This window comes from Malus sylvestris, chromosome 5 (genome assembly GCF_916048215.2).
Source record: "Malus sylvestris chromosome 5, drMalSylv7.2, whole genome shotgun sequence".
NCBI classification, from domain to species: domain Eukaryota; kingdom Viridiplantae; phylum Streptophyta; class Magnoliopsida; order Rosales; family Rosaceae; genus Malus; species Malus sylvestris.
The window spans coordinates 32,992,354-33,018,205 of NC_062264.1; the positions used below are offsets into that span (position 1 = coordinate 32,992,354).

General features: G+C 40.3%; 6 protein-coding genes and 1 pseudogene across 13 annotated transcripts; 4 read left to right on the forward strand and 3 right to left on the reverse strand.

Annotated features, from left to right (window-relative positions):
• Positions 1-226: 226 nt before the first annotated feature.
• LOC126623438 (probable galacturonosyltransferase 6) lies at positions 227-4,343 on the forward strand. 3 transcript variants are annotated; one of them, XM_050292340.1, is made up of 9 exons: positions 227-771; positions 870-904; positions 1,175-1,213; positions 1,317-1,470; positions 1,569-1,618; positions 1,930-2,237; positions 2,467-2,824; positions 3,076-3,594; positions 3,770-4,343. In XM_050292340.1, exons 1-9 carry the CDS (start codon positions 660-662, stop codon positions 4,043-4,045), a joined length of 1,851 nt encoding a protein of 616 aa, XP_050148297.1. In that variant the 5' UTR covers positions 227-659; the 3' UTR covers positions 4,046-4,343. The 3 variants fall into 3 exon arrangements, with proteins under 3 accessions (XP_050148297.1, XP_050148296.1, XP_050148298.1); XM_050292339.1 differs by having other exon boundaries at positions 231-771; positions 1,569-1,642; XM_050292341.1 differs by lacking the exon at positions 227-771 and having other exon boundaries at positions 874-904; positions 1,384-1,470; positions 1,569-1,642.
• Positions 4,344-4,735: 392 nt separating this feature from the next.
• LOC126623451 (photosystem II reaction center W protein, chloroplastic-like) lies at positions 4,736-5,669 on the forward strand. The gene is made up of 2 exons (XM_050292365.1): positions 4,736-4,951; positions 5,232-5,669. Exons 1-2 carry the CDS (start codon positions 4,855-4,857, stop codon positions 5,531-5,533), a joined length of 399 nt encoding a protein of 132 aa, XP_050148322.1. The 5' UTR covers positions 4,736-4,854; the 3' UTR covers positions 5,534-5,669.
• Positions 5,670-6,572: 903 nt separating this feature from the next.
• Positions 6,573-9,977, forward strand: LOC126623446 (1-aminocyclopropane-1-carboxylate oxidase homolog 1-like). 5 transcript variants are annotated; one of them, XM_050292351.1, is made up of 5 exons: positions 6,573-6,871; positions 8,134-8,243; positions 8,349-8,866; positions 8,959-9,280; positions 9,586-9,977. In XM_050292351.1, exons 3-5 carry the CDS (start codon positions 8,358-8,360, stop codon positions 9,844-9,846), a joined length of 1,092 nt encoding a protein of 363 aa, XP_050148308.1. In that variant the 5' UTR covers positions 6,573-6,871; positions 8,134-8,243; positions 8,349-8,357; the 3' UTR covers positions 9,847-9,977. The 5 variants fall into 5 exon arrangements, with proteins under 5 accessions (XP_050148308.1, XP_050148309.1, XP_050148310.1 ...); XM_050292352.1 differs by having other exon boundaries at positions 8,134-8,215; positions 8,313-8,866; XM_050292353.1 differs by having other exon boundaries at positions 8,164-8,243.
• Positions 9,978-10,551: 574 nt separating this feature from the next.
• On the forward strand, positions 10,552-14,515 carry LOC126623442 (glutathione reductase, chloroplastic-like). Of its 2 annotated transcripts, XM_050292345.1 has the most exons (11): positions 10,552-11,256; positions 11,406-11,631; positions 11,739-12,017; positions 12,117-12,293; positions 12,502-12,555; positions 12,695-12,843; positions 12,958-13,021; positions 13,097-13,267; positions 13,367-13,504; positions 13,774-13,859; positions 14,141-14,515. In XM_050292345.1, the coding sequence occupies exons 1-10, from the start codon at positions 10,874-10,876 to the stop codon at positions 13,813-13,815; spliced, it is 1,683 nt and encodes a 560-aa protein (XP_050148302.1). In that variant the 5' UTR covers positions 10,552-10,873; the 3' UTR covers positions 13,816-13,859; positions 14,141-14,515. The 2 variants fall into 2 exon arrangements, with proteins under 2 accessions (XP_050148302.1, XP_050148303.1); XM_050292346.1 differs by lacking the exons at positions 13,774-13,859; positions 14,141-14,515 and having other exon boundaries at positions 13,341-13,489.
• Positions 14,516-14,685: 170 nt separating this feature from the next.
• On the reverse strand, positions 14,686-17,724 carry LOC126622797 (U3 small nucleolar RNA-associated protein 18 homolog; annotated as a pseudogene).
• A 1,592-nt stretch (positions 17,725-19,316) lies between these two features.
• On the reverse strand, positions 19,317-21,866 carry LOC126623441 (U3 small nucleolar RNA-associated protein 18 homolog). The gene is made up of 2 exons (XM_050292343.1): positions 21,721-21,866; positions 19,317-21,238 (listed from the first exon to the last, which is right to left on the reverse strand). The coding sequence occupies exon 2, from the start codon at positions 21,207-21,209 to the stop codon at positions 19,524-19,526; it is 1,686 nt and encodes a 561-aa protein (XP_050148300.1). The 5' UTR covers positions 21,210-21,238; positions 21,721-21,866; the 3' UTR covers positions 19,317-19,523.
• Positions 21,867-23,323: 1,457 nt separating this feature from the next.
• On the reverse strand, positions 23,324-25,549 carry LOC126623443 (phospholipase A1-Igamma1, chloroplastic-like). Its single transcript, XM_050292347.1, has 2 exons — positions 24,133-25,549; positions 23,324-23,758 (listed from the first exon to the last, which is right to left on the reverse strand). The coding sequence occupies exons 1-2, from the start codon at positions 25,419-25,421 to the stop codon at positions 23,509-23,511; spliced, it is 1,539 nt and encodes a 512-aa protein (XP_050148304.1). The 5' UTR covers positions 25,422-25,549; the 3' UTR covers positions 23,324-23,508.
• Between the last annotated feature and the right edge of the window lie 303 nt (positions 25,550-25,852).

Below are 25,852 nucleotides of genomic sequence, written 5' to 3' on the forward strand. Positions count from 1 at the left end.
GTTGTCACCTACAACAGAATATAACGTGCCACCATCCCACTCTTACACGTTTCCACACTCTCAGACAAACAAAATAGTCATACTAATCAACGATCAGTAGCCGTCGTCCGCATTATCCACCGTGGACCCCACCCCACCGTCACCGTCACTTTCGTCATCCTACATTCCCTGCCTTCCCAATCCCGCGTAACAACAATAACAAGCCCCCATTCAGAAAATAAAAATAAAAATTTTGATCAAAAAAAGAAAAATAAAAATATCCGATTTCCCTTTTTGGTTTTCAAAACAAAATCCAAAAAAAAAATGTATTCCAAAAAGAGAAAACCAAAAAAAAAAAAACCCACATCCCTCACAGAACAAGAACATGGCGGAACAAGCTATTTCGTAAACACGCACACTCTCTCTCCTCTCGCTCTCTCTCTCTCTCTTTCTCTCTCTCTCTCTAGAATCGCAAAGTATCAAGGGGACTGATTCAGAACCCTAGATTTTTACCGATATCTTCCTTTTCTCGCTTCTTCCTGCTGTTTTTATTTTTATTTTTTAATTCCGGTTCGTTATCTTGTAATCGAAGCATTGGATTTAATTTTTTTCGGTTGTGATCTGAGAAAAATATGTGAAATGTGCTGTTGGGGGACTGAGAAAAACCCTAACCGCCATTGATGAAGCTGTTTCGTCGATGCCAGAGGATCCTCATCCTCGCTCTGCTATGCGTCTCTGTTTTCACGCCCGTCGTCTTCGTCTCCCAGAGGCTCAAAAATCTCACGCCTAATTGTAAATATGAAATTCTGATGCAGTGGTGCATTTGTAAATATCTGTATGACTTTGTTCGATTGTGGAGACTGACTGATTCGTGAACTGTGGCTTTGCAGGGCGGAACGAATCCATAGAGGATTTATCGAATATTGTATGAATCCTTCATCCCAAATCTCGGTTTTTTGTTTTGTAATTTTATTGTGTGGTGTTTGGCTGCTGAGAAAGTGAGAGAAAATGAACTTTTGAATGTTCAGGGTCTGTGTTGTTTGATGCCGGGAGGTTTAGTCAAATTATGAAAAATTGTTTCTTTATGGAGGTTTAAGATTAAAGATTGTAAATTTATAAGTTTTTGAAGCTACAATTTTTTTTATTTTTGTTAACCAATTGGAGATTGAAGGTGGGTTTTGTTTTGTTGGCGCAGAAATACAGGACTGATAGTGTGAAACTTAGCGTCGAGCAGGTAGTGAAGGATGAATTGATTTCGATATGGATTCAATGTGAATTTATCAGTTGATTGTTTTACAATCTGTGGTTTTGATTTTTGATATGCTTTTGTGATTTAGGAATCGAGTGAAGGCTTGAAAGAGCCGAGAAAAGTTTTATATGAAGACACATATTTGCTTTCTGCAGTTAATTATACTCTTAAAAAGGATCATGTTGATAAGGAATCCGGAAATGTTGGGGACGCTACTGATATGTTGGAAAGAACTACAAATGGTTAGTGTATTTTGACTGGTGTTTGTATTCTTTTTGTTTATATACTGCTTTCTCAATCTCACATTGTTTACTGTGTGTCTGCGTAATGCAAATATCAGGAACCAAATACGAGAGCAACAAAGGAGATAAGCAACTTCAGCAGAGACAGGTATCATCCATGTCTAGGGGAAAGGTATGCTTTGTGCCGCGATTATATGACGAGCAGATTTGATAGAAAAAATGAGAAGAAAAGAGAAAAATGTAGTCTTTTATAATCCAGTAGAAGTTGTTTGTTACATGTATTGGAGTACGTAGTTTTAAGGGTCAAGTTTGTGCATTTTAGGTATTAAGAAACCCCAAAGTTTGATACTTTTATATAATTGTTAAATCGCCGCAATTTCAGAATTTGTTGTGACAAATCATTGTAGCAAGGTGTACCTTCTGCATTCTGTATTTTGATTTATATGGTTTTTATTACAGAAGCAATTGAACAAACAAGATCAGAATGTACACTCTCAGTCGCGGAAAGTAATAGATGAGAGAATAAGACGGAAGAAAGATGTAAGACCTAATCGTGCAGTTCAACACGATCAGAATGCACATTCGAATTTACAGAAAGTTACAAAGAAGATAAATGAGATGAAGGATCAAGTGATTAGAGCTAAAGCATACTTGAGTTCTGAACCACCAAGCAGTAAGTCAAGTTTAGTGAAGGAGTTGAAACTGCAAATCAAAGAGGTGGAACGAGCAATTGGTGGAGCCACCAAGGATTCGGATCTATCAAAGAGGTATAACTATTCATCTCTTTTATTTTCCCCTTTTCCATTACTTTCCAAGTATGTTCCACCCCACAGAAGGGAAAGAAAAACAAAAGATGTTGAAACAAAAATTAATCTGAAAGACAAAAGAGTAGTATGTAATAGTTATGTTAGTAAACATTTTAGGCTGGGGAACACCATTTTGAGCTCTCACTTAGTCACAAAGCATTAAAATTCTCTAAAACAAATTAAATTGCAGTGCCTTACAGAGAATGAGAAAGATGGAGTCTTCACTATCTAAAGCCAGGCGTACATACCCAGACTGCTCTTCCATGTCCAAAAAGCTTCGTGCTATGACTCAGAATGCTGAAGAGCAAATTCAGTCGCAGAAGAAGCAAGTCTCTTTTCTTTTCAGCCTCGCTTCAAGCACAACCCCAAAAGGCCTTCATTGTCTTTCTATGCAGCTGACTGCTGAATACTTTGCTCTGGCTCCCAAGGACAGGCAGTTTCCTAACCAGCAAAAGTTGCATGATTCAAAGCTCTATCATTATGCTGTTTTCTCCGACAATGTTCTGGGATGTACAGTGGTTGTGAACTCCACTGTTTCCACTGCCTTGGTAATTTGAGTCAGCCTTTTCAGTATTCCGTTCTAAGTTTCTTATTTAATTTCCGAACCCCCATTTGATTTTTCTTTTGACTAAAGTGGAGAATCAAAATATTCACTCAGCTTAACCGAAAACCATGATAGTTAATCCAGGCCATAATTTTCATGTTCTCCTTCGAGGTTTCAGATGAAAACAGACACTATATCAGTATAGCATGGAAGCTTGTTGACTTGTTTTTTTACTTTTGGCATAATGATGTGCAGAAACCAGAGAAGATTGTTTTCCATGTTGTGACTGATGCACTCAATTTTCCAGCAATCTCAATGTGGTTCTTATTAAATCCTCCTGGAAAAGCCACAATCCAAGTCCAGAGCATTGATAGTTTTGAATGGTTGTCTACCAAGTACAATACAAGTTTAAGGCAAAACTCCAGTGACCCTAGATATTCTTCCGAACTCAACCACCTCCGTTTCTACCTGCCAGATATCTTCCCAGCATTGAATAAGATTGTGCTCTTTGACCATGATGTGGTGGTGCAAAAGGATCTAAGTAAGCTATGGAGTGTTGATATGAAAGGAAAAGTAAATGGAGCAGTTGAGACTTGTCGGGAGAGTGAAACTTCCTTCCTTCGGATGGATACATTCATCAACTTCTCAGATCCATTTGTGGCAAAAAGGTTTGATGCCAATGCATGCACATGGGCATTTGGGATGAATTTGTTTGACCTTCAAGAATGGAGGAGAAAAGATCTGACTACACTCTACGACAAGTACTTGAAATCGGTACAATATGAACTTCTACTTTACAATTTTTGAAGTATTTTCTTTTTCGGGTTTTAACATTTGGGAATGTGATGGTCTGGTTCACGGCACAGTACATACATCTCCACTTGTGGATATTTGAACGTTGTTATGAAAACACAATCCAATGCTTGTTTTGCTGCGTTTTTGGTTGCAGGGTTACAAGAGGCCGTTGTGGGTGGCTGGGAGTTTGCCCTTAGGTTGGATCACCTTCTATAACCAGACGGTAGCTTTGGACAGGCGGTGGCACATCCTTGGGCTGGGTTATAACTCAGGTGTGGTTCGTGCTGACATTGATCGAGCGGCAGTAATACACTATGATGGAATCATGAAGCCATGGTTGGACATAGCGATTGCGAGGTACAAGGATTATTGGAGAAAATATGTCAACTATGACGACTCTTATCTGCAACGGTGCAACATTCATGCATAGGGTGGTTGAAAAGCACATGCACCAGATTAGTAGTTGCTTCTTGCTCGTGGACCTGCACTGCTTCACACAATTCTTTCTTCAACGATTCTTCGATGCAAAGTTCCGACCAATTTTTCCCAAATTTTTCCGGCCATAAATCTTCTAGTAGCCGAGTACAAAAGTGTAGAAATAATTGGAGTTAATAAGATCCCGGCGGGATTTTGTATTGCTGGTCCGTAGTTTGTGTACATAACTTGTTTCGATCCGTTAGCTACACCGTTTCAAAACATCTTTCAATATAGACACATTCATTTTGTTATTTGCTATTACATTAGTTGTAAACTCATTATCTGAACCTATTGATTTTTCCGAGCGAAATTACTACTGAAAACCAAGTTAAGCTAGGTGAGTAACTTACATGATACAATTAAACCGCAACTTTTACCTTTCGTATCAATAATTCAGTATCAGGTGTGTATTTTTCTCTACATCTTATTACGTTATTAGGAGATGAGGCTACAACATTGTATGAGTATCATAAAAGTTTTCTTCGATTTTACTATTTTTCCTAAAGAAAGGGCAATTTGGACTTTTGAGGGATTATGTGACACGTGGAGAAAAATGGTTGGGTGGTATCCGATAGGGGATATCTAATGAGGGGCTGCCAAATGCCAATCTATCCATCCTATGTGATGCGCGGGGCAGACTCTGGCCCAATCATATTAATCTGTGAATTGCACAACCCCTATGAAACTGCAACTTGTGTCATAGGCTCAGTTCCACTGCAGATTTCCCATAAGCTTGTTAGAGTTCTCCAAAACTAAGGACAAATGGCAACCATTACTGCTAGCTCTGCAGCCTCGTCGGTCACTAGGGCAAGCCTTGTGCACAAGCCATCTGTTGGGGCTCCATCCTCAACTGTTTTGGGTAACACTTGCTTTCTTTGCTTCTTGATTACGAGAGAAACTTATTTACACCTCAGATGTGCGTCTTTAGCGGTATTTCAACTCTGGTGTATAGTTGTACATTTAAATTTTCTCATATAACAGCACATGAACGGTTTAATTGTCGTTTTAAGAAAGTTTTTCTCTTTAATTGTGAGTGGTATGATATACCGTCACAGTGATATTTCCTTTTTACGAGACTTGTTGACATTTGATTTTACATTTCTTTTCTTCTTCTAATTGGTTTCTGAATATCATTTCAGCTTTGCCGTCACTTGCAAGAAAGGGAAGAGTGAGCTGCTCCATGGAAGGAAAGAAGGAGAGCAACTCAAACATGGCCAAGGGTGCATCTTTGGCGGCCGCAGCTATGGCGGCGACCATGTCAAGCCCGGCCATGGCTTTGGTGGACGATAGGCTGAGCACCGAGGGAACAGGGCTTCCATTCGGATTGAGCAACAACCTTCTTGGTTGGATCCTCTTTGGTGTGTTTGGTCTCATTTGGACCTTCTACTTTATCTATACTTCCTCCCTCGAAGAGGACGAAGAGTCAGGATTGTCCCTTTAAGCCAAACACCAGTGTTCCTCAAATGATGGAGGAATGTAAAAATTTCTAGTTCATGTTTTGTAGTAAAAGCTTCCCATTTCTGAATCAAACTTGTGTACTTGTGTTATCCACTATATTCTCAGTCTCAGTTTTTAAATATCAATGCCTGATTACTTGATGTTTTATTAAATCATGATAAACTGAAAGAATTGTTATTGACACTCCAAAAATCTTATTCTACAAACTTTTTATATTTAGAAAGAAAAATATACTTGTGAGGAATGTAGAATGAGATTTTTAGAGTGCCAATAACACTTTTCTAAACTGAAATCAAGTTTTCTACTTGTTTTCTTTTATATTTTAATTTGGAGAATAAGATTTATTTGATGACTTATTTGAAAGTGTTTTTAAAATAACTAAAAATAATTTCAAATAACCATTTATAAGTTTAGAGCATCTCTAAAGGAGATATCAAATATAATATGTCAAAACTTTATTTGATGACTAATGTGGCTAGTTGAATTGTCACGTCCAATCCCAAATTCAATCTTATTCTATTCCCTAACGAATGAAAATGCCCCTGACGGGCTAAGTGGAAATCATACATGGAATTCCTACGTGGACATTTGAGTCATTGTCACTCTTTGTCCATTTTCTCGTTTTTTTAGGTGGTATGTGTTTTTACGAATATGAGATGTAAATCAGACGATTTAAGCACATTTCCTAATGAGAGGCAAAATGGTAGTGGGTTGCTTATGGGTTGCAGACTGTAATGTTGATGACTTATTTGTTAGGTTTGTTAAGCAAGTAAGCAAGTAGACCTATCTCCGTAAGTATTTTATAATTAAGATTTGTGCCTAATTAATTATTAATTAGGCTTGATCCAAATACATATACACACATACTTTCGTAGTACTCGTCGTAGACGCAGATGAAACAAAAAGCAGAGCTATGGAACTACGAAGTTGGAGGGCATTTGAGCAATCTCACTATTTAGTTTTGTTGGGTTTATGTCATGCGGGACCCACCCGCGTGGGAGTCCTGCTTCCCCCGGTGCACTCCACACTGTAACACTGCCCACACTCAAAACTCTCTGTCACTCCATATCACTTTTCTCCCGAACTCCTCAAAACTCTTTCCCCCTCTCCCAACTCTCTCGTCTTCCCCGTTGCACACCCCAAAAATACAGACGGCGGTGGAGCCGCCGATCTCCAGCGATGGAACATCCTAAACCACCATTACGATACCCCTCTCCTCCCAACAAAACCACATACTTCCCCTGTTTCCTGAGAAATTGAAACCGCGAGCTCCGTCGCGACTCTAGTTTTCCCGGCGATAATATCTCCGTTTACGGCGAAGGTAAGGCTTCAAACTACCCTAAACTGCTTCCTTATGGTTTTCTGAGTTCGATTCCTCTGAGCTTCATTTCCGTATATGGATTGCTGAAAATGGTTATGTATTGAATGCTCTTACTTTTATCTTTTACTGCAATTTACTTATGCTAACGTGGAAGAAGACTCCGTTTGGTATAAAATGCTCTTACTTTATCTTTTATTGCAATTTACTTATACTCTGACATTACTTGTGTGATAAATGTTTCAACCCGCTCACATGCCTACTTCAGATTTAAATTATTTTGCACTTTCCACATTACCATCACTTTATGCCTTCATCACCTTCCTCCATTTGTAGTCCAGCATAGCTCAATTCGGTTGTTTGAATATTTTGGGTCCGGGTGTGTCAAAAAAGACTGTTAGAAAGCAACCACATCATATATGGCATCTCCATTAGAGAACACCTGAATTTCTTTTAGTCCCATTGGACATATTTGACATTTTCTTTGGAGATGGTCTAAGTGCTTTTAGTGAAGCATTTGCATTTAAAATTATTTTTGTGCTTTTAATATAAGTGATTTTGAAAGAAGCATTTTCAAACGAGCTTGCATTCTTTCATACCTTACAAGTTCTTACAAGTTACAACTAAAAAGGAATTGGGTGTGAAGAATATTATATGCATTTTCATGTGATTAAGCACCATTTTCATCATGTAATATTCAAGTCTTAAGCACCATGACCACTTCCACTTCCACTTCCACTTCCATTCATTCCCAAACCCTCGTATGACTTTCATTTTTTGCAACAACTATGGTTGTCCTCTGCTTGAACAAACACCAAGATTTCTCTTTGTGAGGATCTTAGGAATCAATTCATCTCAACCGTTTATCATGCATTGTGCAGTCAGCTTTTGTTAAGGAATTAAAAATGCAAGCATGGTTTGGGGAGGGATTTCTTAAACATGTTGCATGCTCAATTAGAAAAATTCATCTAAATTGCAGTGGGCCAATCTGTAGTGTACACATTCTCTGAGCCCCAATTATTTTATCAAAGAGAAATGCTAAAAAGCTGAGACTCTTCATGGACTCTCTGCCACTTCATGTTTATCGGCACAATGTTTTATAATATTGGCATAGGAATTGACGTTAAACTGTGAGGTAGCAGAGAGTCAGTAGAGAGCCCACTCTAAGAGAGTTCATGAGTCTCACTTCAAGAGAGTTCCCTTACTATTTTAAGATGCCAAATAAATTAATACAAATTCCAAATGTATTGCAAATGTAATGACAGTTTGGAGTCTTAAAGTCCCTTCCCTCTCAGTTAGAATTACAGTACTGAAGTCATCGACTCATCGGTATCAAAGCAACATTCTGATATTCTTCAAATATTTCAATCAAAAGGTACTACTTTAAATCAATTATTCTCATCAAATTGTTTCATATTCTCTGCTTCTTTTAATCACATCTGCCGAGCGTCTAACATACTTCCGCTGCGTCATTCCCCAGCTTGCGAAGATGGCAAACGGACTGTCGAGTTATGACATAGCCAAGGATATGAAGGATTTTGAGGAAACAAAAGCTGGAGTAAAAGGACTTGTGGACACAGGGCTGACAAAACTCCCCAGGATGTTCATCCAGCCAGCAGATAGACTTTCAGATTTGGCAATAAAAAATACAGAGTTACGAGTTCCTGTCATAGATTTTGAGGGCTTTGATCAAGATTTCCGGCGTCCGCAGATTGTGAAGGAGGTTCGTGAAGCATGCGAAACGTGGGGGTTCTTTCAAATGGTTAACCATGGAGTTCCGGAGAAGGCGATGGATAAGGCGTTAGAAGGGTCTCGACGATTTCATGAGCAGCCGAAGGAGGACAGGATGGACTGGTATTCTCGTGACTATAATAAAAAAGTGGCATACTACAGCAGTGTAAAACCGTTGGCAACCAAAGCAGCAGTTTGGAGAGACTCGGTAGGGTTTGATTTCCTGGACGGTCCATTGGATCCTGAGAACATTCCATCGGTTTGCAGGTACATACTCCTCAAGCTGCTTGTACATATATGTTAAAGTCTAATCACATAACATACCGGATAATCTGACGAGAGATTGGTTTGATTCACAGAGAGGCGGTGCAGGAGTACACCAAACACATGAAGAACCTGGGAAATGTACTGTCCGGTTTGCTATCGGAGGCCTTGGGGCTTAGCGCTGCCTACCTGGAACGCAGAGAGTTCCTGAAGGCTGAAAGTCTGGTGCTCCATTACTCCCCGAGTTGTCCAGAACCCAAGCTGACCCTCAACACTTCCAGGCATACAGATCCTTCCTCGTTTACCGTAGTCTTACAAGACAAAACTGGCGGCCTGCAAGTCCTCCACGAAGGTCATTGGGTTGATGTTCCTCCAACTAAAGGAACTCTCGTGGCCAATGTTGGTGATCTTCTGCAAGTAAGTTCATCATCCTATTTCGTCGAAAATAGATCTTTAATGTCATAGTTTCATACGTCCTCTCCATGTCTCTTTCATCACCAGTCTGATTCATGTAAAGAGAGGGCCAGAGAAACACATTATTCTTCATCATCCTAATTCCTTGAGAAGAAACTTTTCTGTCTCGATTTCATACATCCCCTCTCTCGATTTCATACATAATGAGAGAGACATAACATGAACGTCAAAATCACGTGATGAGTGAGACACAAAACTACAAAGATCATCTTGCATGAGAACTCATTTATCTTCAATGTTGTGCGCAGTTTATCTCCAACGGCAAGTTCAAAAGCGTAGTGCATAGGGTACTGGCAGGAACAGCGGGGCCTAGAGTATCAGCTGTATGTTTTTTCTATCCAAGTGCAACCGAGAGAATCAAACCCATTGGACCAATCAAGGAGATTCTTTCTGGAGACCAGCCTATTTACAGGGAAGTAAGCGTTCGTTCGTATCTTGCTTACTACAGAGCAAATGGATTCGAGGGTAAATCAGTGGTTCCAGATTTCGAATTAGCCCCTACGGTTTAATCCTATGGTTTAGATTCGATTCACCTTAATCCCTATGGTTTGTAAACCACTTAAGGAAATGTGTATGTTTTGCAACCTTGGACAATTCCTTCCCAGCACATCAGACATGGTAACAAGAGAAGCTTTAAACATTTACCATTGCAGTAGTGCGAAAATGTGGCACCCGAACTCTCTTCGAGCCATAAACTGGACGCTTACATGGTAATGGGCTATCTGCAGCAGCATTGTTATCGAGAAGCTTTCCAGATCACAATGTTACGCGTATTTACAACCATCTGGCTCTGAATAGCCCCAATCAACAATTCTTGACAAGACATTCTCTAAATTGGGGCACATTTTTTGTCACTTCAGCGGTTAAAATTTTAAAGAATAATATGAGAAATGCTAAAGAGTCACTTTCAAATGAATCCTCAAAGGCGGTGGTGTAGGGAATCCTATTTTGAGAATTTGTAACGACCAATTGCATATTAGCCATAAAATTATATTCGTTTAGGTTGAATTGCATATAATCTTGTGACTAATATAGATTTGATCCTCACAACTCCTCAAAATAAGAACCTTAAGAGAACAGGACTGTAATATCATATGTGAACGGATACGCCATCGCGGCCCCACATCACAGCATCTCCACCATGTCCAGAGTCTCTACATCAACCTCCCCTCCTTTTGAGAAAGACTCCACAAAGTTGAAAGCAAAAATTTCATTTTGCACATACATTTGATATTTTGTAGTGCTATGATGTGTTTTGAAATTATTTGTGGATTTTTACGAATTCAATGTTAATATTTTGTAATTTCATATGATTGTTTTATTTGATTATATATTCAAGTAATATATATTGTTTTTAATGAATGCAAACGGATCGGCTCACGTAATACGTTTATTTTATTTGGGTTTGAATTTTTAAAATAACCCGACGATGTTGACGAGTAAAAATTTGACACGAAAATAACATTAACACGACTGCCCTATTTAAGCAGCAAAGCCACCAAAGTTCCAAAAGCTTGGGGCGCTTACGTTTTCATCATGGCCACCTCTCTATCCACCCCAAAGCTCACCACCACCATCTCCTCCTCCCCGGCACTCCACAATCTCCTCTTCTCCAAAAAACTCCCTTCCTTTCTCTCTCTTCCCAAAACCCTTACCTCTCTCTCCCACCTCCGCCGCACCTCTACCTCTCACCCCCACCACCACCTCAACTCCCGCCGCCACTTCTCCATTCGCGCCTCCGATTCCGGAAACGGCGCCGACTCCACTCGCCACTACGACTTTGACCTCTTCACTATTGGTGCCGGCAGTGGCGGCGTCCGCGCCTCCCGCTTTGCCGCCAATTTTGGAGCTTCAGTCGCCGTCTGCGAGCTCCCCTTCTCCACCATCTCTTCCGATACCACCGGCGGCGTCGGCGGCACGTAAGTCTTTAACTTTTGGAGCCCAATTGGGTGTTTGGGAATTGAATTATTCAGCTTTTCCAACAATTTTGGATTCTGGGTTCTGTGAAATGTTATTGCTTTTTCTTTTTTCATTTTTTTGCTGAGTTTTTTGTTTTTGGTTAATGAAGGTGTGTTCTTCGTGGATGTGTACCGAAAAAACTACTAGTTTACGCTTCGAAATTTGCTCATGAGTTTGAAGAGAGTAATGGGTTTGGATGGAGATATGAGACTGAGCCAAAGCATGATTGGAGCACATTGCTAGCTAACAAGAATGCTGAGTTACAGCGGCTCACCGGGATTTACAAAAACGTTCTTAAAAATGCAAATGTCACTTTGATCGAAGGCCGCGGAAAGGTGTGGCAGGGGAAAAACTCTTTCTCTGTAAAGTATGCAAAGCTATAGATATAGATATACTTGTAATGTTGTTCTTAATGTTGTGTTTTTTGTCACCAATGACACAGATAGTGGACCCACACACGGTTGATGTAGACGGGAAGCTATATTCTGCGAGACATATACTAGTTTCGGTTGGGGGGCGACCCTTCATTCCTGAAATTCCCGGAAGTGAATATGCAATAGATTCTGATGCTGCCCTTGATTTGCCTACCAAGCCTGAGAAAATAGCAATAGTTGGTGGTGGTTATATCGCGGTGGAGTTTGCTGGCATCTTCAATGGTTTGACGAGTGACGTTCATGTATTTATAAGGCAGAAGAAAGTTTTAAGGGGTTTTGATGAAGAGGTTAGGAACCATGCATATTGCTAGTATTGGTTTGGTTACACATTTTCGTGATTGAAGTCTCGTTCTGAAGGTGTAATATGTGTTTTTGTAACCATGCAGGTTAGAGATTTTGTTCAAGAGCAGATGGCTCTGCGAGGAATCGAGTTCCACACAGAGGAGTCCCCTCAGGCTATTGTAAAGGCAGCTGATGGTTCATTGTCCCTGAAGACCAACAAAGGAACAATTGAAGGGTTCTCACACATTATGTTTGCGACAGGACGTAGGCCTAATACAAAGGTTTGAACTTGGAAATATCTAGTTTATAGTTAAAGATTCACCATCAAGGCATAGGTGTAACAATCCACCAAATGAATGACGGTTGTCTAGAAATATTTGATTGGGACTTCATGCCTTGTTGTGGCACTCTGCAAATATAATACTGACAGTTCAATGATTAAGATGTATTGTTTATGGGTTAGTAATTCAAACTTGTGCTGCAATGCAGAATTTGGGATTGGAAGCCATAGGTGTAAAACTGTCCAAGAATGGGGCAATAGAGGTAATGTTCCTTGATATGTTTAAGCTTTGCTTTGTTTTCTGCTTTCTTTGTTAGATGCTTTCCTGGTAAAAGTGACCAAAAACTGGGCAAGAGATATAGAGTTATATTCTGAATATTTTTGAGTTGGTTTGCTTCTCAGGTTGATGAATTCTCCCGTACAGAAGTTCCTTCAATTTGGGCTATTGGAGATGTTACAGATAGAGTTAATCTGACTCCCATTGCTTTGATGGAGGGAGGGGCGATAGCAAAAACACTCTTTCTGAATGAACCAACAAAACCTGATTACAGGTATCCTGGCTACCTGATATTATAACTTTGGAGGTATTCCATAGAATCTATGCAAGTAGAGTAGCGAATGTGTGAATTGTGTATATTCTAATGATATTTTTCCGCTTCGAGTAGAGCTGTTCCTTCTGCTGTGTTTTCACAGCCACCAATTGGTCAAGTTGGTCTTTCCGAAGAACAGGTGAGGAAATTATCTTTGTATATCTGCAATTGTGCGAAATTGGCTTCTTGTCTTAAATTGCAGTTACTTTTGCAGGCTGTAGAACAGTATGGTGACGTTGATATCTACACTTCAAACTTCAGGCCCTTAAAAGCTACTGTCTCGGGGTTGCCAGATCGAACCTTCATGAAACTCATAGTCTGTGCAAAGACAAACAAAGTTCTGGGGTTACACATGTGTGGAGAAGATTCACCGGAAATTGTGCAGGTCAGTGCATTTCACTTTTATTTGTTTTTTTTTTTATTTTTTCCATATCAGGATTTTAGTTTCTGGCGCTCAGGTGGCAGTACATGTGCTAAATTACAGGGATTTGCAGTTGCTGTGAAAGCTGGCTTGACGAAGGCAGACTTAGATTCCACAATTGGAATTCACCCGACAGCCGCGGAAGAGTTTGTGACAATGAGGACTCCCACTCGGAAGATACGAAAAGACCTTCCATCTCAGGTCTGTAGTGGACATATAGGGAATTGCCTTAATTTTCATTTTATTATAGTTCTGGTTCTGTAACTTTCATGATGTATAACAAGATTTGTGACCTAAGTTGGTTAGAGATTCCCTGACATCTTTTACTGCTCAAGAAGTGCTGAAACTTTTCAATCTTTATTACTCTGAACTAGTATAGGGGTTGAAGTCAACCTTCTACATCTTTGCTACTTATAAACTCAGCGGTCTGTGTATTACTTATCATCGTTTTTTTACTGAACCTCTTCCAGGAGAAGACAGACTCCGATGTTAAAGCTGCCGCAAGTGTTTGATCAGGGTTGACCAATCTGCTGTACGAGATAGCTGAGAGTTATCAGTAAGATATTGTTAATGTAGAATATTATAGATTTAGCGACGTGTTCAGTTGTGGCAATTTCATATAACCAGGTTCATTGGTTTAGTTCCAAAGAACGATCCAAAACTTGGTAATTTACTTGACCTCTCTCAAAAGGAGTCGGTAACACTGGTTTCTTTTTCATTTTTGTTAAAAGCATGTTCAGTTGCAGAGTTAATGGTGATCTAGGTCATGATAATCAGAAAGAATAGGTACTTTAATATGCTTTGTATGACTGATTTGTGTATTAAACTACTGCGCAGGTTAGGTTGTGGCTCCAGAAATTTGTACTTGACAATCCTCTTGGAACAGTTGCTGGAAATCGGAACATCTAACTTGACAGCAGTTGAGGTTCCGGAGAGCGTAGTTGGTGCATGTTTCCTCTTGGGGCCAGCGACACGAACTTGAGCACAAGTACTTTATCAGGAGTTTTTTTTTCTTCTGTAAATTGGAAGCCGGTTTTCGCAATGAATCGAATTGTGGTACGAGCTATGATCTGGCTCCGCTTCAACTTATTTTTTACTTCGAATCGATAAATAAATGCCTATTTATTTCTTTTCATCATTCCTTTTCTTTGAACTTTTCTGTACAATATGTATGCACTATTGATAACTAAATGCATACTTTTGACTCCGATATCTCAATATCGTGACATAGGTGTGCACACCGCCCTCTGCTTTTGTCCGTAGATTTTATGTACTTTACTCGATCTAACGGTAAAAAATAAGCATGGGCCGTGCATGTGGAGAAAAATGACGTGAAATCATTTCCCAAACAACTAAGATGAACATAAAGAAATGATCCAAAATTTTCAAATCTAAAGTTTGGGGCTATACATTCTTCAGAACAAAAATAAATCAAGGTGAAAAGCAGCTGCAGAAACATTTCTGAATTAAGAAAGGCATGAAAGCATTTATATTTCTAGACTAATTGCCACCCACGACTCCATTGATACAACAGATGATACAATCAGATCAGATAGTCGACGAACGGGCAAGTGAATCTTCTGAAACGAAGGAATCAAGATCATGGTGACCATAAACTGATCTTCTTACCATTCCTTGTATGAGTGATAGTAGTGATGCAACTTGTACAACACCACTTTTCCAGCAGCATTTCCCACAGCCATGAAACCTCAACCGGGACTGAAATCCAAACAGCAGTGATAATGTATGGACCATCTTAGCGGAGGCCAGTTGGAGAAAACAGTAAATGATGGAACATGTATCTGAGCATCGCCATTGAACTTGAGAAAGTCTACTTTCGTTGTAAGATTCTCGATGGTCTTAATGGGTTTTCTCTTGCCCCCTAAAAACTCCTCTCTCCACTGTGAATGTTGACAATCCCGCTGTCTGAACCACCACCGGCAAACAATGTTCTGGTTGGAGATGTACAAAGAGATGTACCATTTATGCAGCCTTCATCAACAGCCTTATGGATGCAAGCCCCAGTTCTCAGATCCCGTTTCTATGAAAGTGCACTGAGATAATCGGACCATTCGAAGGTTCCTCTGCATTTGCATTTACAAGTGCTGAATATTCAAGAAGTCCAGACAACAACTTCGCGCTGCTCTTCACAACAAGATCCTCATTCGTTCCAAGGAGATCATCATCAGAATAACTACCATCCCGCAACTCTCGATCAAGTTGAGCCCATTCTGTGCCTGGGTTCAGCTCAGCATGTTGAGCTCTCAATCTTGACATATAAACTGAACCCGAGATCAAACTCTCCTCCTCCTCCTTCCTCAGCTTCCTTAACTTCAGCAATATTTGTTTGGCCTTCTCTTCCTCATCCACCCAGACAGGTTTCTTTTCCTGAGTCTCCTCTTCCGATAACTCTCCATCCTCCCCATCAACCGAAAGCATACCATTACTCAAGTGGGGAACTAATGGCTCCAAACAACGAGTCCTCCAGCTGCTCCTTTCTTTTTGCTCCATCGCCACTTTCTCATCATCGTCCTTACGCGCTAATAATGTCTCTTTATCGAAGCAAGTGCTGGTTTTGGATTAAGCGCGTAGAAGATGAATCAAAACAGTGAACTGGAAATGATGTTTGACTAGGTTAAATAGCCCAACCACAAACATGCAGATAAACGCACATGTAAATTTGAGAAAATCAGTTCAGATTTATGTTACTCTCTCACATCCATAGTCCAAGGAGAATTATTTATGAAAAAGAAGCCAAGCTGACGCTAACCAACAGAAGATAGTTGAAATCCACGCAACTTGAACTTTCTCGGCCTCACAATAGTGTTCTTTCTTGGTTTCTGGATTGTTTGGTTGGAGTTTCTTGGTTACTTGATAGTCTTTCTTGGAGATTAAGAAAGGAAATCTGCGCTTCTTGGACAAAGAGGTGAAACGATGTTGCGATCTCATCATAGTCTTCTTCTTTGACCTCTTGTCCATCCAACCACAACCACCACCACTTCCACCCACAACTCTCAAGCCTCCTATTACTTTCTGCAACGACAATGACTTTATCCAACAAACGCCACGATTTTCGTTCGTGAATTCGCAGATCGGTACGATTTCTTTCAAGTGCTATCAGGATGTTTATTCATACATACAAGCTATTCACAACTAAAGCCACTCACAAATGCCCCCCGCTTTGCAATTTCCGGAATATTCTCTCAAGTTCATTTAAAATGTACTTGTTACCCAACCATGTTTGATGAACCGAATTGTATCACGGACTGGATTTGGAGTTTGGGATTTGATCGTTCTGTTCAATAGTACTAATTTAGTCAGTATTATCCAACAAATATTTATCATATCCGACAGAAATAGTCAATACAGTCTGAACTGCCAAACAAGGCCTAATTATCCTATTTTTTAGTCCGCTACTATTCCAAACGCTTCACTAAGTCAATCCAGCTTAGTCTATTCTAAGTCAGTCCAACTGAGTCACTAAAATTAGTCCAGTCCGAGATAATCTGATGCAACAAACGCACCTTAAACCCTTTGTCTATGGGTCATCTAATCCTTTGACCATGCCATCATATAAGTGTGACCACCAACATCATATACTGTATGATTCCTACATATAACAAGTTTCAAAACGAATAAAACATCCTTAATTAATTTATGATATATTCAAAAGAGGATGTAGACCTTTTGTCATATAAAATAAAATCGAACGAATATCACCGGTTTCTAATTAAAAATTACTTTTATATATAAGAACAATTTCACAATTATCATTAAATTAGTTTGATTTAATTGATCTCCAGGCCTCCAACCTTGATCCGTAATTGAATGTACAGTGTTGATAACAAGATTTCAAGCACCTTAATTTAAAAATTTATAAAAATGGAGCATCAATAAAAAAAAAAAAAAAAAACAGATTCTCTAAATTATACATCGCAACTTGCCTTTTCTCAGGAAATGTTTTTGCCCATGGCGGAGGCAGAGGCTTCCGATGAGGAATTACACATGGTACGTACACTAAATTCTACAAGAAAAGGGAACACCAAAAAGAAACTCTATAGTACTTCGTTCTCAAAGACTCGAGCACAATGCATGCCACCATAAGCTCACACAGCCCACACTCGGTGTAGAATGAGGTTATACAGGTTCAAATAAAAAAATTTGTAATTTATATGATAAGATTATACCCCAAAGCAAACTCAGTGGTAGACCTTAGTTTTACAGAAAAGTATAGCCTAAGAATCATAGAATGAGATCCATTATATTGCATCAAATTTCAAGAGAGAAGGCCCACGAGAGGAGAGATGATCAAAGCCTTGAGCCTATGAGCCTATGCAGGGGCGGATCCATTACAGAACCTGGGTGGTCCCAGGACCCTTCGGAAGATCGGAGAAGCATCTGTGAAGATCGTTGAGGACCATCCGACTATGAGCCTATGAGCCTATGAGCCAAGCCAATGGAAGTAGATGATGGAGCACTATCGCAAGGACAAAATGACGACCCCTATAAAATGACTATTTATTGGTCTGGATTGACTATGGACAAAGAAAACGAGGGCTTAATTAGAAAGTGGTTGAAAGTTCTTTTCAACCACTGAAGCAAGTTGGCAAAACTAACAACATTATGACAAGAATCTCCAGAGAAAGCGCTGCCCAAACATCAACTCCAAGTCACGCATTGCCCACCGATAAGAGCAAAAGTCTACGAAGGGACGTAAAGGTTATCAAACCTAGTGCTCGGAAAAGTGCTTCCTCGGCCGCTCAAGGCCGAGCGAAGTGCTCGGTGCCTATTCCTAGGAAACTTTGCAATTAGCCCTGAGCAAATGTCGCTTCATTTCCATGTGTCGATTGAATAATGGAGGAGTAGCCAATAAGTCATGTTTATACGTTTATTTCATTTAATGCTAGAGTTGTGAAGTACTTGAGAGCCCATAATTTATGGGGCTCACGAAGGGCCTATATAAGAGGGACAAGTACCTCTTATAAAAATACTATATTGTTGTAGAGCACTTTTGTAATCCACATCAAATATATACAAATCACTACAGTGAATGTAACTTAGTTTTGAGGATGAATCACTTAAACTTTGTTATCTATCACGTAACCTTTTACCCCGATCCCCACCAAAGGATGACTATATTGTTCTTTGTTGACCTCTCAATTTTGAGAATTAATAAAATAATACAACCATGCATCATTTAGAACAAAATAGATAATAATATTAAGTCAAATTACAATCCAAAAATAACAACGAAAAAGAAGAAAAACTTTTGTTTTATCAGTAACTGTTTATTCATAAATTTCGACAATAATATTTTGAAAATATATTAATATTATTTTGTATATGTGGCAATAAAACATAATTAAGTGGCCATTTGTGATTAACAAGGTTCTAAAATACGCTAGACAGGAGCGCCTAGGCATTTAGGCGGGGCTAGGAGGTTTGTTAATTTATTTAAATTTATTATATATAAATGTCTTCTTCTTTTTTTTTGTGTACATCAACATTTTAACATTAGGGGAGGAAAAGTTCGGCTAAACCACACAATAGACAACCTAATTTTGTATCGAATTCACCATTAACAAGATTCAAACATAAGACCTCTCACTTTTAAGCGAAGAGGAATATCACCAAACCGTAGTACTGAGTGACAAATGTCTACTTATACCTAAGAAAAATACATACTTGAATTCGGATACATAAATTATAAAATAGAATTACATGTAAATTGAGGTCCGGACCCTTTTTTTTTCCTTCTGATCCTTCGATAAAAAGATTCATTCTCTTCATAAAAAATAGGAGGTAGAACCAAAAAAGAAATTCATATAATGAGTATTCATCCAAGTATCCAACAAGTCTTTTACAATTTATTGAAAAAATAAATGCAAAATAAAAATTATTTATTTAATGTCTAACTAGTTTTCTTATAAATAAATGCATTATTTCACTTTGACTCGGAATATATGTGTGCACAAATTTCTGACAGAGATAAAAAAAAAAAACAACTACGATGGGCATAGAAATGATTCAAAATTTTCAATTAAAGTTTGGTGCAACACATTCGAAGTTCGAACAGAAATAAACGGTCAAAAACTGCAAAACATTTCTGCATTGATACAGCGGATGATACAATCAGATTGTCGTTGAACGGGCAACGAATCTTCTGAAACGAAGGAAACAAGATCCTGGTGACCATATACTGGCTTTCTTAGCATTCCTTCTATGCGTGATGGTAGTGATGCAACTTGTACAACAACACTTTTCCAGCAGCATTTCCCACAGCCATGAAACCTCCACCGGGACTGAAATCCAAACAGCGGGGATAATGTATGGACCTTCTCGGCGGAGGCCAGTTGGAGAAAACAGTAAATGATGGAACATGTATCAACTTCAAGCTATCCTTCTTCATGCTCGAACAAATGGCCAGTATTTGAGCATCGCCATTGAACTTGAGAAAGTCTACTTTCGTTGTAAGATTCTCGATGGTCTTGATGGGTTTTCTCTTTCCCCCCAAAAACTCCTCTCTATTGTAAATGTTGACAATCCCGCTGTCTGAACCAGCAGCAAACAATGTTCCGGTTGGAGATGTACAGAGAGATGTACCATTTATGCAACCTTCATCAACAGCCTTATGGATGCAAGCTCCAGTTCTCAGATCCCAGTGGTAGACCTGTCCATCTCCGCCGGAGCTCAACAGTTGTTTCCCATCATTGGTAAAAGCTAAAGAACGAACAGTTCCATTCATCTTCAGTGTTTGGATCAATTCCTTCGTTTTTGAGGACACCAACAGGATATAGCCTTCATTGCCCACACAGGCAATTGTACTAGAATCAGGGGAAACTTCAAAACATTCCAAGCTTTTCTCCTCTCTACCAACCAGGGGACCAATTTTATCTACTTTTGCCTTCACTAAATCAAAGCTGTAAAAGAAGTTCCTCCTTCCAGCAATAATAACCTGCGACCCATCAGGCAAAAAAGACGCCTTTCGAATGGGACAGTCATCAAGGAAGATGCTTTCTATTTTAGTATTTCGCTTGCCATCAATTTGAAAAAACCTAAGCCTTCTATCCAACCCAGCAGCAAGAAGTAACTGCCCGTTTCTATGGAACTGCACTGAGTTTATCGGTCCATTTGAAGGTTCCTCTGCATTTGCATTTAGAAGTGCTGAATATTGAAGAAGTCCAGGTAATAACTTTGAACTGCTCTTCACAACAAGATCCTCATTCGTTCGAAGGAGATCATCAACAGTGTCTACACCTTTGTAGCCACGGGCCACTGCTACCTGATTCTGTTCATCGGATGATTCATCATCAGAATAAATACTCTCCCGCAACTGTCGATCAAGTTGAGCCCATTCTGTGCCTGGGTTCAGCTTAGCGTGCTGAGCCCTCAATCTCGACACATAATCTGAACCCGAAATCAAACTCTCCTCCTCCTCCTTCCTCAGCTTCCTTAACCTATTAACTTTAGCAATATTTATTTTGGCCTTCTCCTCTTCCTCGTCCACCCACACAGGTTTCCTTTCCTGAGTCTCCTCTTCTGATAACTCTCCATCCTCTTCATCAACCGAACGCACACCATTGGCAGAACGGTCCACAAAGAACAAATCCGCTCCATCTCCGACCTCCTCCTCATCCTCCTTCCCAAACTCAAGTGGGGAATTAATGGCGCCAAACAATGAGTCCTCCAGCTGCTCCTTTTCTTTTTGTTCCACCACCAATTTCTCATCATCTTCCTTACGCGCTTTCTTTCTTTTCTTCGTCCTCATAATATCCAAACCCATCGCTTCTCCATCCCCATTGTCTTCATCTCCTTGCAGAAACAAAGGCTCGTCAGCGCCATCATCATCCCTTTTAGCCTTGTTGGCTTTAAAACCGGAAGGAACATTCTGCGATATTAAACTCATCTTTTCGCAACAACAATTCGTCTCTGATTCTGCAAATTCAGTGAAACCCGGGTCACGTAATCTAATAGTAACAGCCAAAACAGCTTCCAAAACGTTCGCTGAGGTAATACAATTCGTACTATGAATGACCAAACTATTCAAAATCTCATCTTGGCAACCAGGACAAGTTCCGAAACTACGATTTTTTATACGAGCAATATTGGGGGAGCAGAGTTCGAACAGAGCTTCGGGTGCAGGATTACAAAACCCTTGCCCCAAAATTATTTTTATCAGCAAACTCCTCCAAGTTGTAAGCAAATAAACTCAAAAAATACATAAAAACCCAGAAAATCTATGCATATCAACAGTCAAATTGAAAAATTGCAAAAGGAAATACAAACAAAGCTTAAGAAATTAAACAAAAATAAAATAAAATAAAATGAAAAAAAAAGCCAAAAAAAAGGAAAAAATAAATTTAATTTCAGCCAGAAACGGAACCGAGAACAAACACCCAATAAGAAAAACAATTTACCACGATGATGAAGTCTTTTGGAAGACGGTGAGCTTCGGCGGCGCGGAACGGCAGAGAGCACCGGTTGCAGAGAACAGAGCTAAGCTTTCGAGTGAAACGAGAGACAAGGGTTTTGGGGGGGGGGGGGGGGGGCGGCGTTGGGTTTGGAGTTGGAGGCAAGGGCCTCAGCTAGTAGGAATTTGGGCTTTATACTTGTAGCTTCAACTTTTGGCCTACCAAAAAATCGTTAAATCATCATATAGTAATACCAATTCACTTGTATCATAATAAGTAAATTTATGGGTAAATTACATAATATCTCCTCAGATTTGAGGTCTATTACAACTTCATACAACATATTTAAAATATTTCACTTTCATACCTCATATACTATTTTATTTCAAAATAATACTTTCGTTACATCTTCCTTCAATTGATCCGTTAAGCGCTGACGTGGCTGCCACATTTGTGCTACGTGGCAAAAATAATAATTTTTTGATTAAAAACAAAAAAACCCTGAATCTTCTTAAAAATTAAAAAAAAAAACTTAGAAAACGCATAACCCACCCTCAAACCTCTCCCCACCCCTCTTCTCCCTCCCAATCCTCCCAACCACCTCCCTCTCCTTCACCCTCTTCACCTCCCCTCCCATCCAAAAATCCACCCCACCCCACCTTCCCCGAGCCCTTTCTCCTCTTCACCCTCACCCATTTTCCCCTCACACCCGCACCTACCCTCTCTTCGCACCCACCCTCTTCCCTCATCTACACACCCCATTCCTTAAATCCACACTCATTCCTCCCATTTTCACCTCACGAATCCGGTGATGGCGGCGTAGACGGGATCTGGGTTTTTTTTTTTTCCTGGGTTAAAGGTAGGGATCGGGGAAGAAGATGAATATGGGGGGAGAAGAGAGGGGAGGAGGAGGGGGGAAGACAAACTGAATGGGTTTTTTTTTTTTCCTGGGTTGTAGGGGGAAGAAGATGAAGATGGGGGAGAAGAGAAGAGGAGGAAGGGGAGGGAGGTGCATCTGCGTGGGTCATGGGGGGGATAAGGTTTTTGGGTTTGGGGGTTGCGGGTAGGTGTGTTTCAGCTTTTGTTTTTGGTTTTTTTTATTTAGAAGATTCAGGTTTTAAAAAAAAAGTTAAAACTTTTTTTTTTTGCCACATGGTACAAATGTGGTAGGCACATCAACGCTTAACGGATTAATGGATGGAAAATGTAACGGATGTATTATTTTGAAATAAAATAGTAGGTGATGTATGAAAGTGAAATGTTTTAAAGATGTTGTATGAGGTTGTAGTATACCTCAAACCTGATGAAGTATTACGTAATTTACCCTAAATTTATTTATGATCTATATCCTAAGCCTGTGAATTGTGATAGCATAACTCTTTTTTCTTTTTATAAAAGCGGTATTGGAATTGGAAATAGGGGCATTTAAAATGAAATTGAGGATGCATGGATAATTGCTCTTGATGACTCTCAAATCCTTTGCATAGTTTCTTGCTTCGTAAGCTACTTGAAATATAGGACTCGTTTGAAAGTTTTTTAAAATGACTGAAACTGCTTTTGTAGTACTCATCATTATAGTAACAAAATATTGAAATGATATCGAGAACACTACTACAGCAATGGTTCTTTTTTCTTTTGAGATTATTATTGACGAAATGGTATGTAAATAGATATTTCGTGCACCGTAACAGCACTCTTACGTTTTATTACATTTTTTCGCTAAAAACCAAACATTAACAATCTTCATATAAACCCTACTATACAGATGAAGAAGATCGGATTACTAATTGCTAATTAATGGTCAGACGCAAGGCCTAATTGCTTGACAAGGTGGTGTATGTCTTCGGGGTGATGATCGTCGTCGAGTTTCGGGCGTTCGGGCTGGATCCAACGGCCGTCCTTGCTCCTCACCATGCCCTTGTTCTCGTCCTGCCTCCAGTAAGGTGGAACCAAGTAATGATCTTTCAGAAAATCACAGGCTTTGTTCACTAATGCTGGGTCTCTTCCGCTGGCTAGCACAAATCTGTGCCCTTTTCCATGGTACCTGCATGAAAAATTACGTAATCAAATTAACAACAGTTAATTAATTAAATGAGTGTTGATTAATCATTGTTTATGGCATGCACTAAACACAGTCAACAAAGAACAGCTATTCACATGGTGGATACTTATTGTTTTCTCCTCGTCGTCGTGATTTTCACACTGTCGTTTTCTCTGTTTGCGCTCTTCTGCTTGTTTTTATCGCAATTATTCACGTAATTTTCACACCGTTGTTTTCTCCCCTCATATCTTCTAATTTTATTTTGTAGGTGGTCCTAATAAGTCCGAAGAGCAATGTAAATTTGTAATTTGCCTAAATCGTCAACCAGAAGATATAATATGTTCACATTATATCATTGTTGATCAATTTTTACTAACCCGTCGAGCAAATGCAAGTGAGCCTCCAAATTATGCGCGCCAACGGGGTCATTGGTTGGCTTCAAAAAGGGCGAGTTTTTGTGATCCAACTCGAGTTGCACCCCGACGTGCGTGTAGCTCCACGGCAAGCCCTCGACCAACTTCATAACCATCGGCGCCACGTGTTCGTTAAAGAACAGCCCGGGCGACTTAGGGACCACATCGTGAACGTTCACCACTCTCAACACCTTAATCCCCAGCGACTCGAGCCGCTCCTTAAACCGAACGTTCCCGACCCGAGGACCCGCAAACGACAATACGGATACGGGCACGCCACGCCCGTCTGACGTAACGTTCAAACCCGTTTCCGTTATATCGTACGCGCTCAAAATTGCCAACGCGCTCCCGAGGCTGTGCCCGGTAATCGTGATGCTCAGTTCCTCGTCCGAGTATTTCTCAACCAACCGCTTCATCTCTGTTAAAATCTGCTCCCTCGCCGAGTATTGACAAAATCGGCACGCCTCGTCTTTATCGGTGTAAAGGTCCAGAAACCCGGATTCGACTTTCACGGTGGGATCCGGGCAAGGTATCCGGTTCGAGGAAACCGGCTTTAGAAAGTCCATTAAGTCCACGATCCATTCGAGGCGGGTGACGGTGCCCCGCCATGCGATGCTGATGTCGCGGCGGCCCAAGCGGGCTGTCGTCTCGTCGTCTGAAACGGCGACGTATCCGATCCAGTTGGCGTTTTTGCTCCAGACTTTCGGCCAGCGTGACTTCTTGAAGAAGTTGGGGAGGTTGATGTTGGACGTGGCGTAGATGTAGCGCGAGACGTGGTAGCCGTGGTGGGCCATGCCGAGGGACTCGAAGAAGTCGCGGCGCGTGAAGCGGCAGCTGCCGCAGTACTTGGAGAAGGGGTCGAAGTCGAAGGCGTCGTAGCAGGCCTGGGCCATCTCGCCGTAGCGGATGAGCTCCGATCGGAGGAGCGGGTCCATCGGGTCGAGTAACCCGACCCAGTCGTCTTGGCCGTGGAGTTCCCGCCAAGTATCGGATAAACGACGCTCGTTTTCGTGAGTGGTACTGTTGCTGTCGGTCTTCCGTTCATTTTGGTTCTGGGCTCTTTCTTTTTCGAGCTCGGCGATGATGGAGGTGAAGGAGTCGGTGGCTTTTGAGTGGAGGACTCTGGGGGCGACGGTGGAGATCGAAAGGGTGAGTTTTGATGGGTTTGAGCTTCCAAAGGGGTGTGCTTTGTGGGCTGATAAGTTGAGTTTCGAGAAGGGAAGAACTGTACTGGATAAAGAAATGGCCGCCATTAGAGACAATGATTAAAGAGGTGGTGAGCAACTCAGTGCTGAATGACGCAGAGAGCAAATGTTTTTGTATGTAAAAGCCAGTGGAGTTTTTAAACTTCAGAAGTTAACAGAAAATGATTGCTAATTGCTACTAGGGTTAGCATTATATTTGTCAAGGGCAAGTAGGTGTTTTCTTTATGAATATTTTACTACCATGTGATTCACGAGGAGGGTCAATCTTGATTGGGCGTCAAAGCCCTCGCTGACAAGTAACCAGATATATCTTCACGTTTCCAAGAAAATCTTTGGCTTGGTGGGAAAAGTTGGAAATCATTTGATCCATTTCCATGGAGAAAAAGGAATTGGATTCTCTCCGGGGTAATAGGGGTCCTACTGACTGGACAACATGAACCGTTAGATTTTGATTCAACGGTTATAATTATTATAATTTT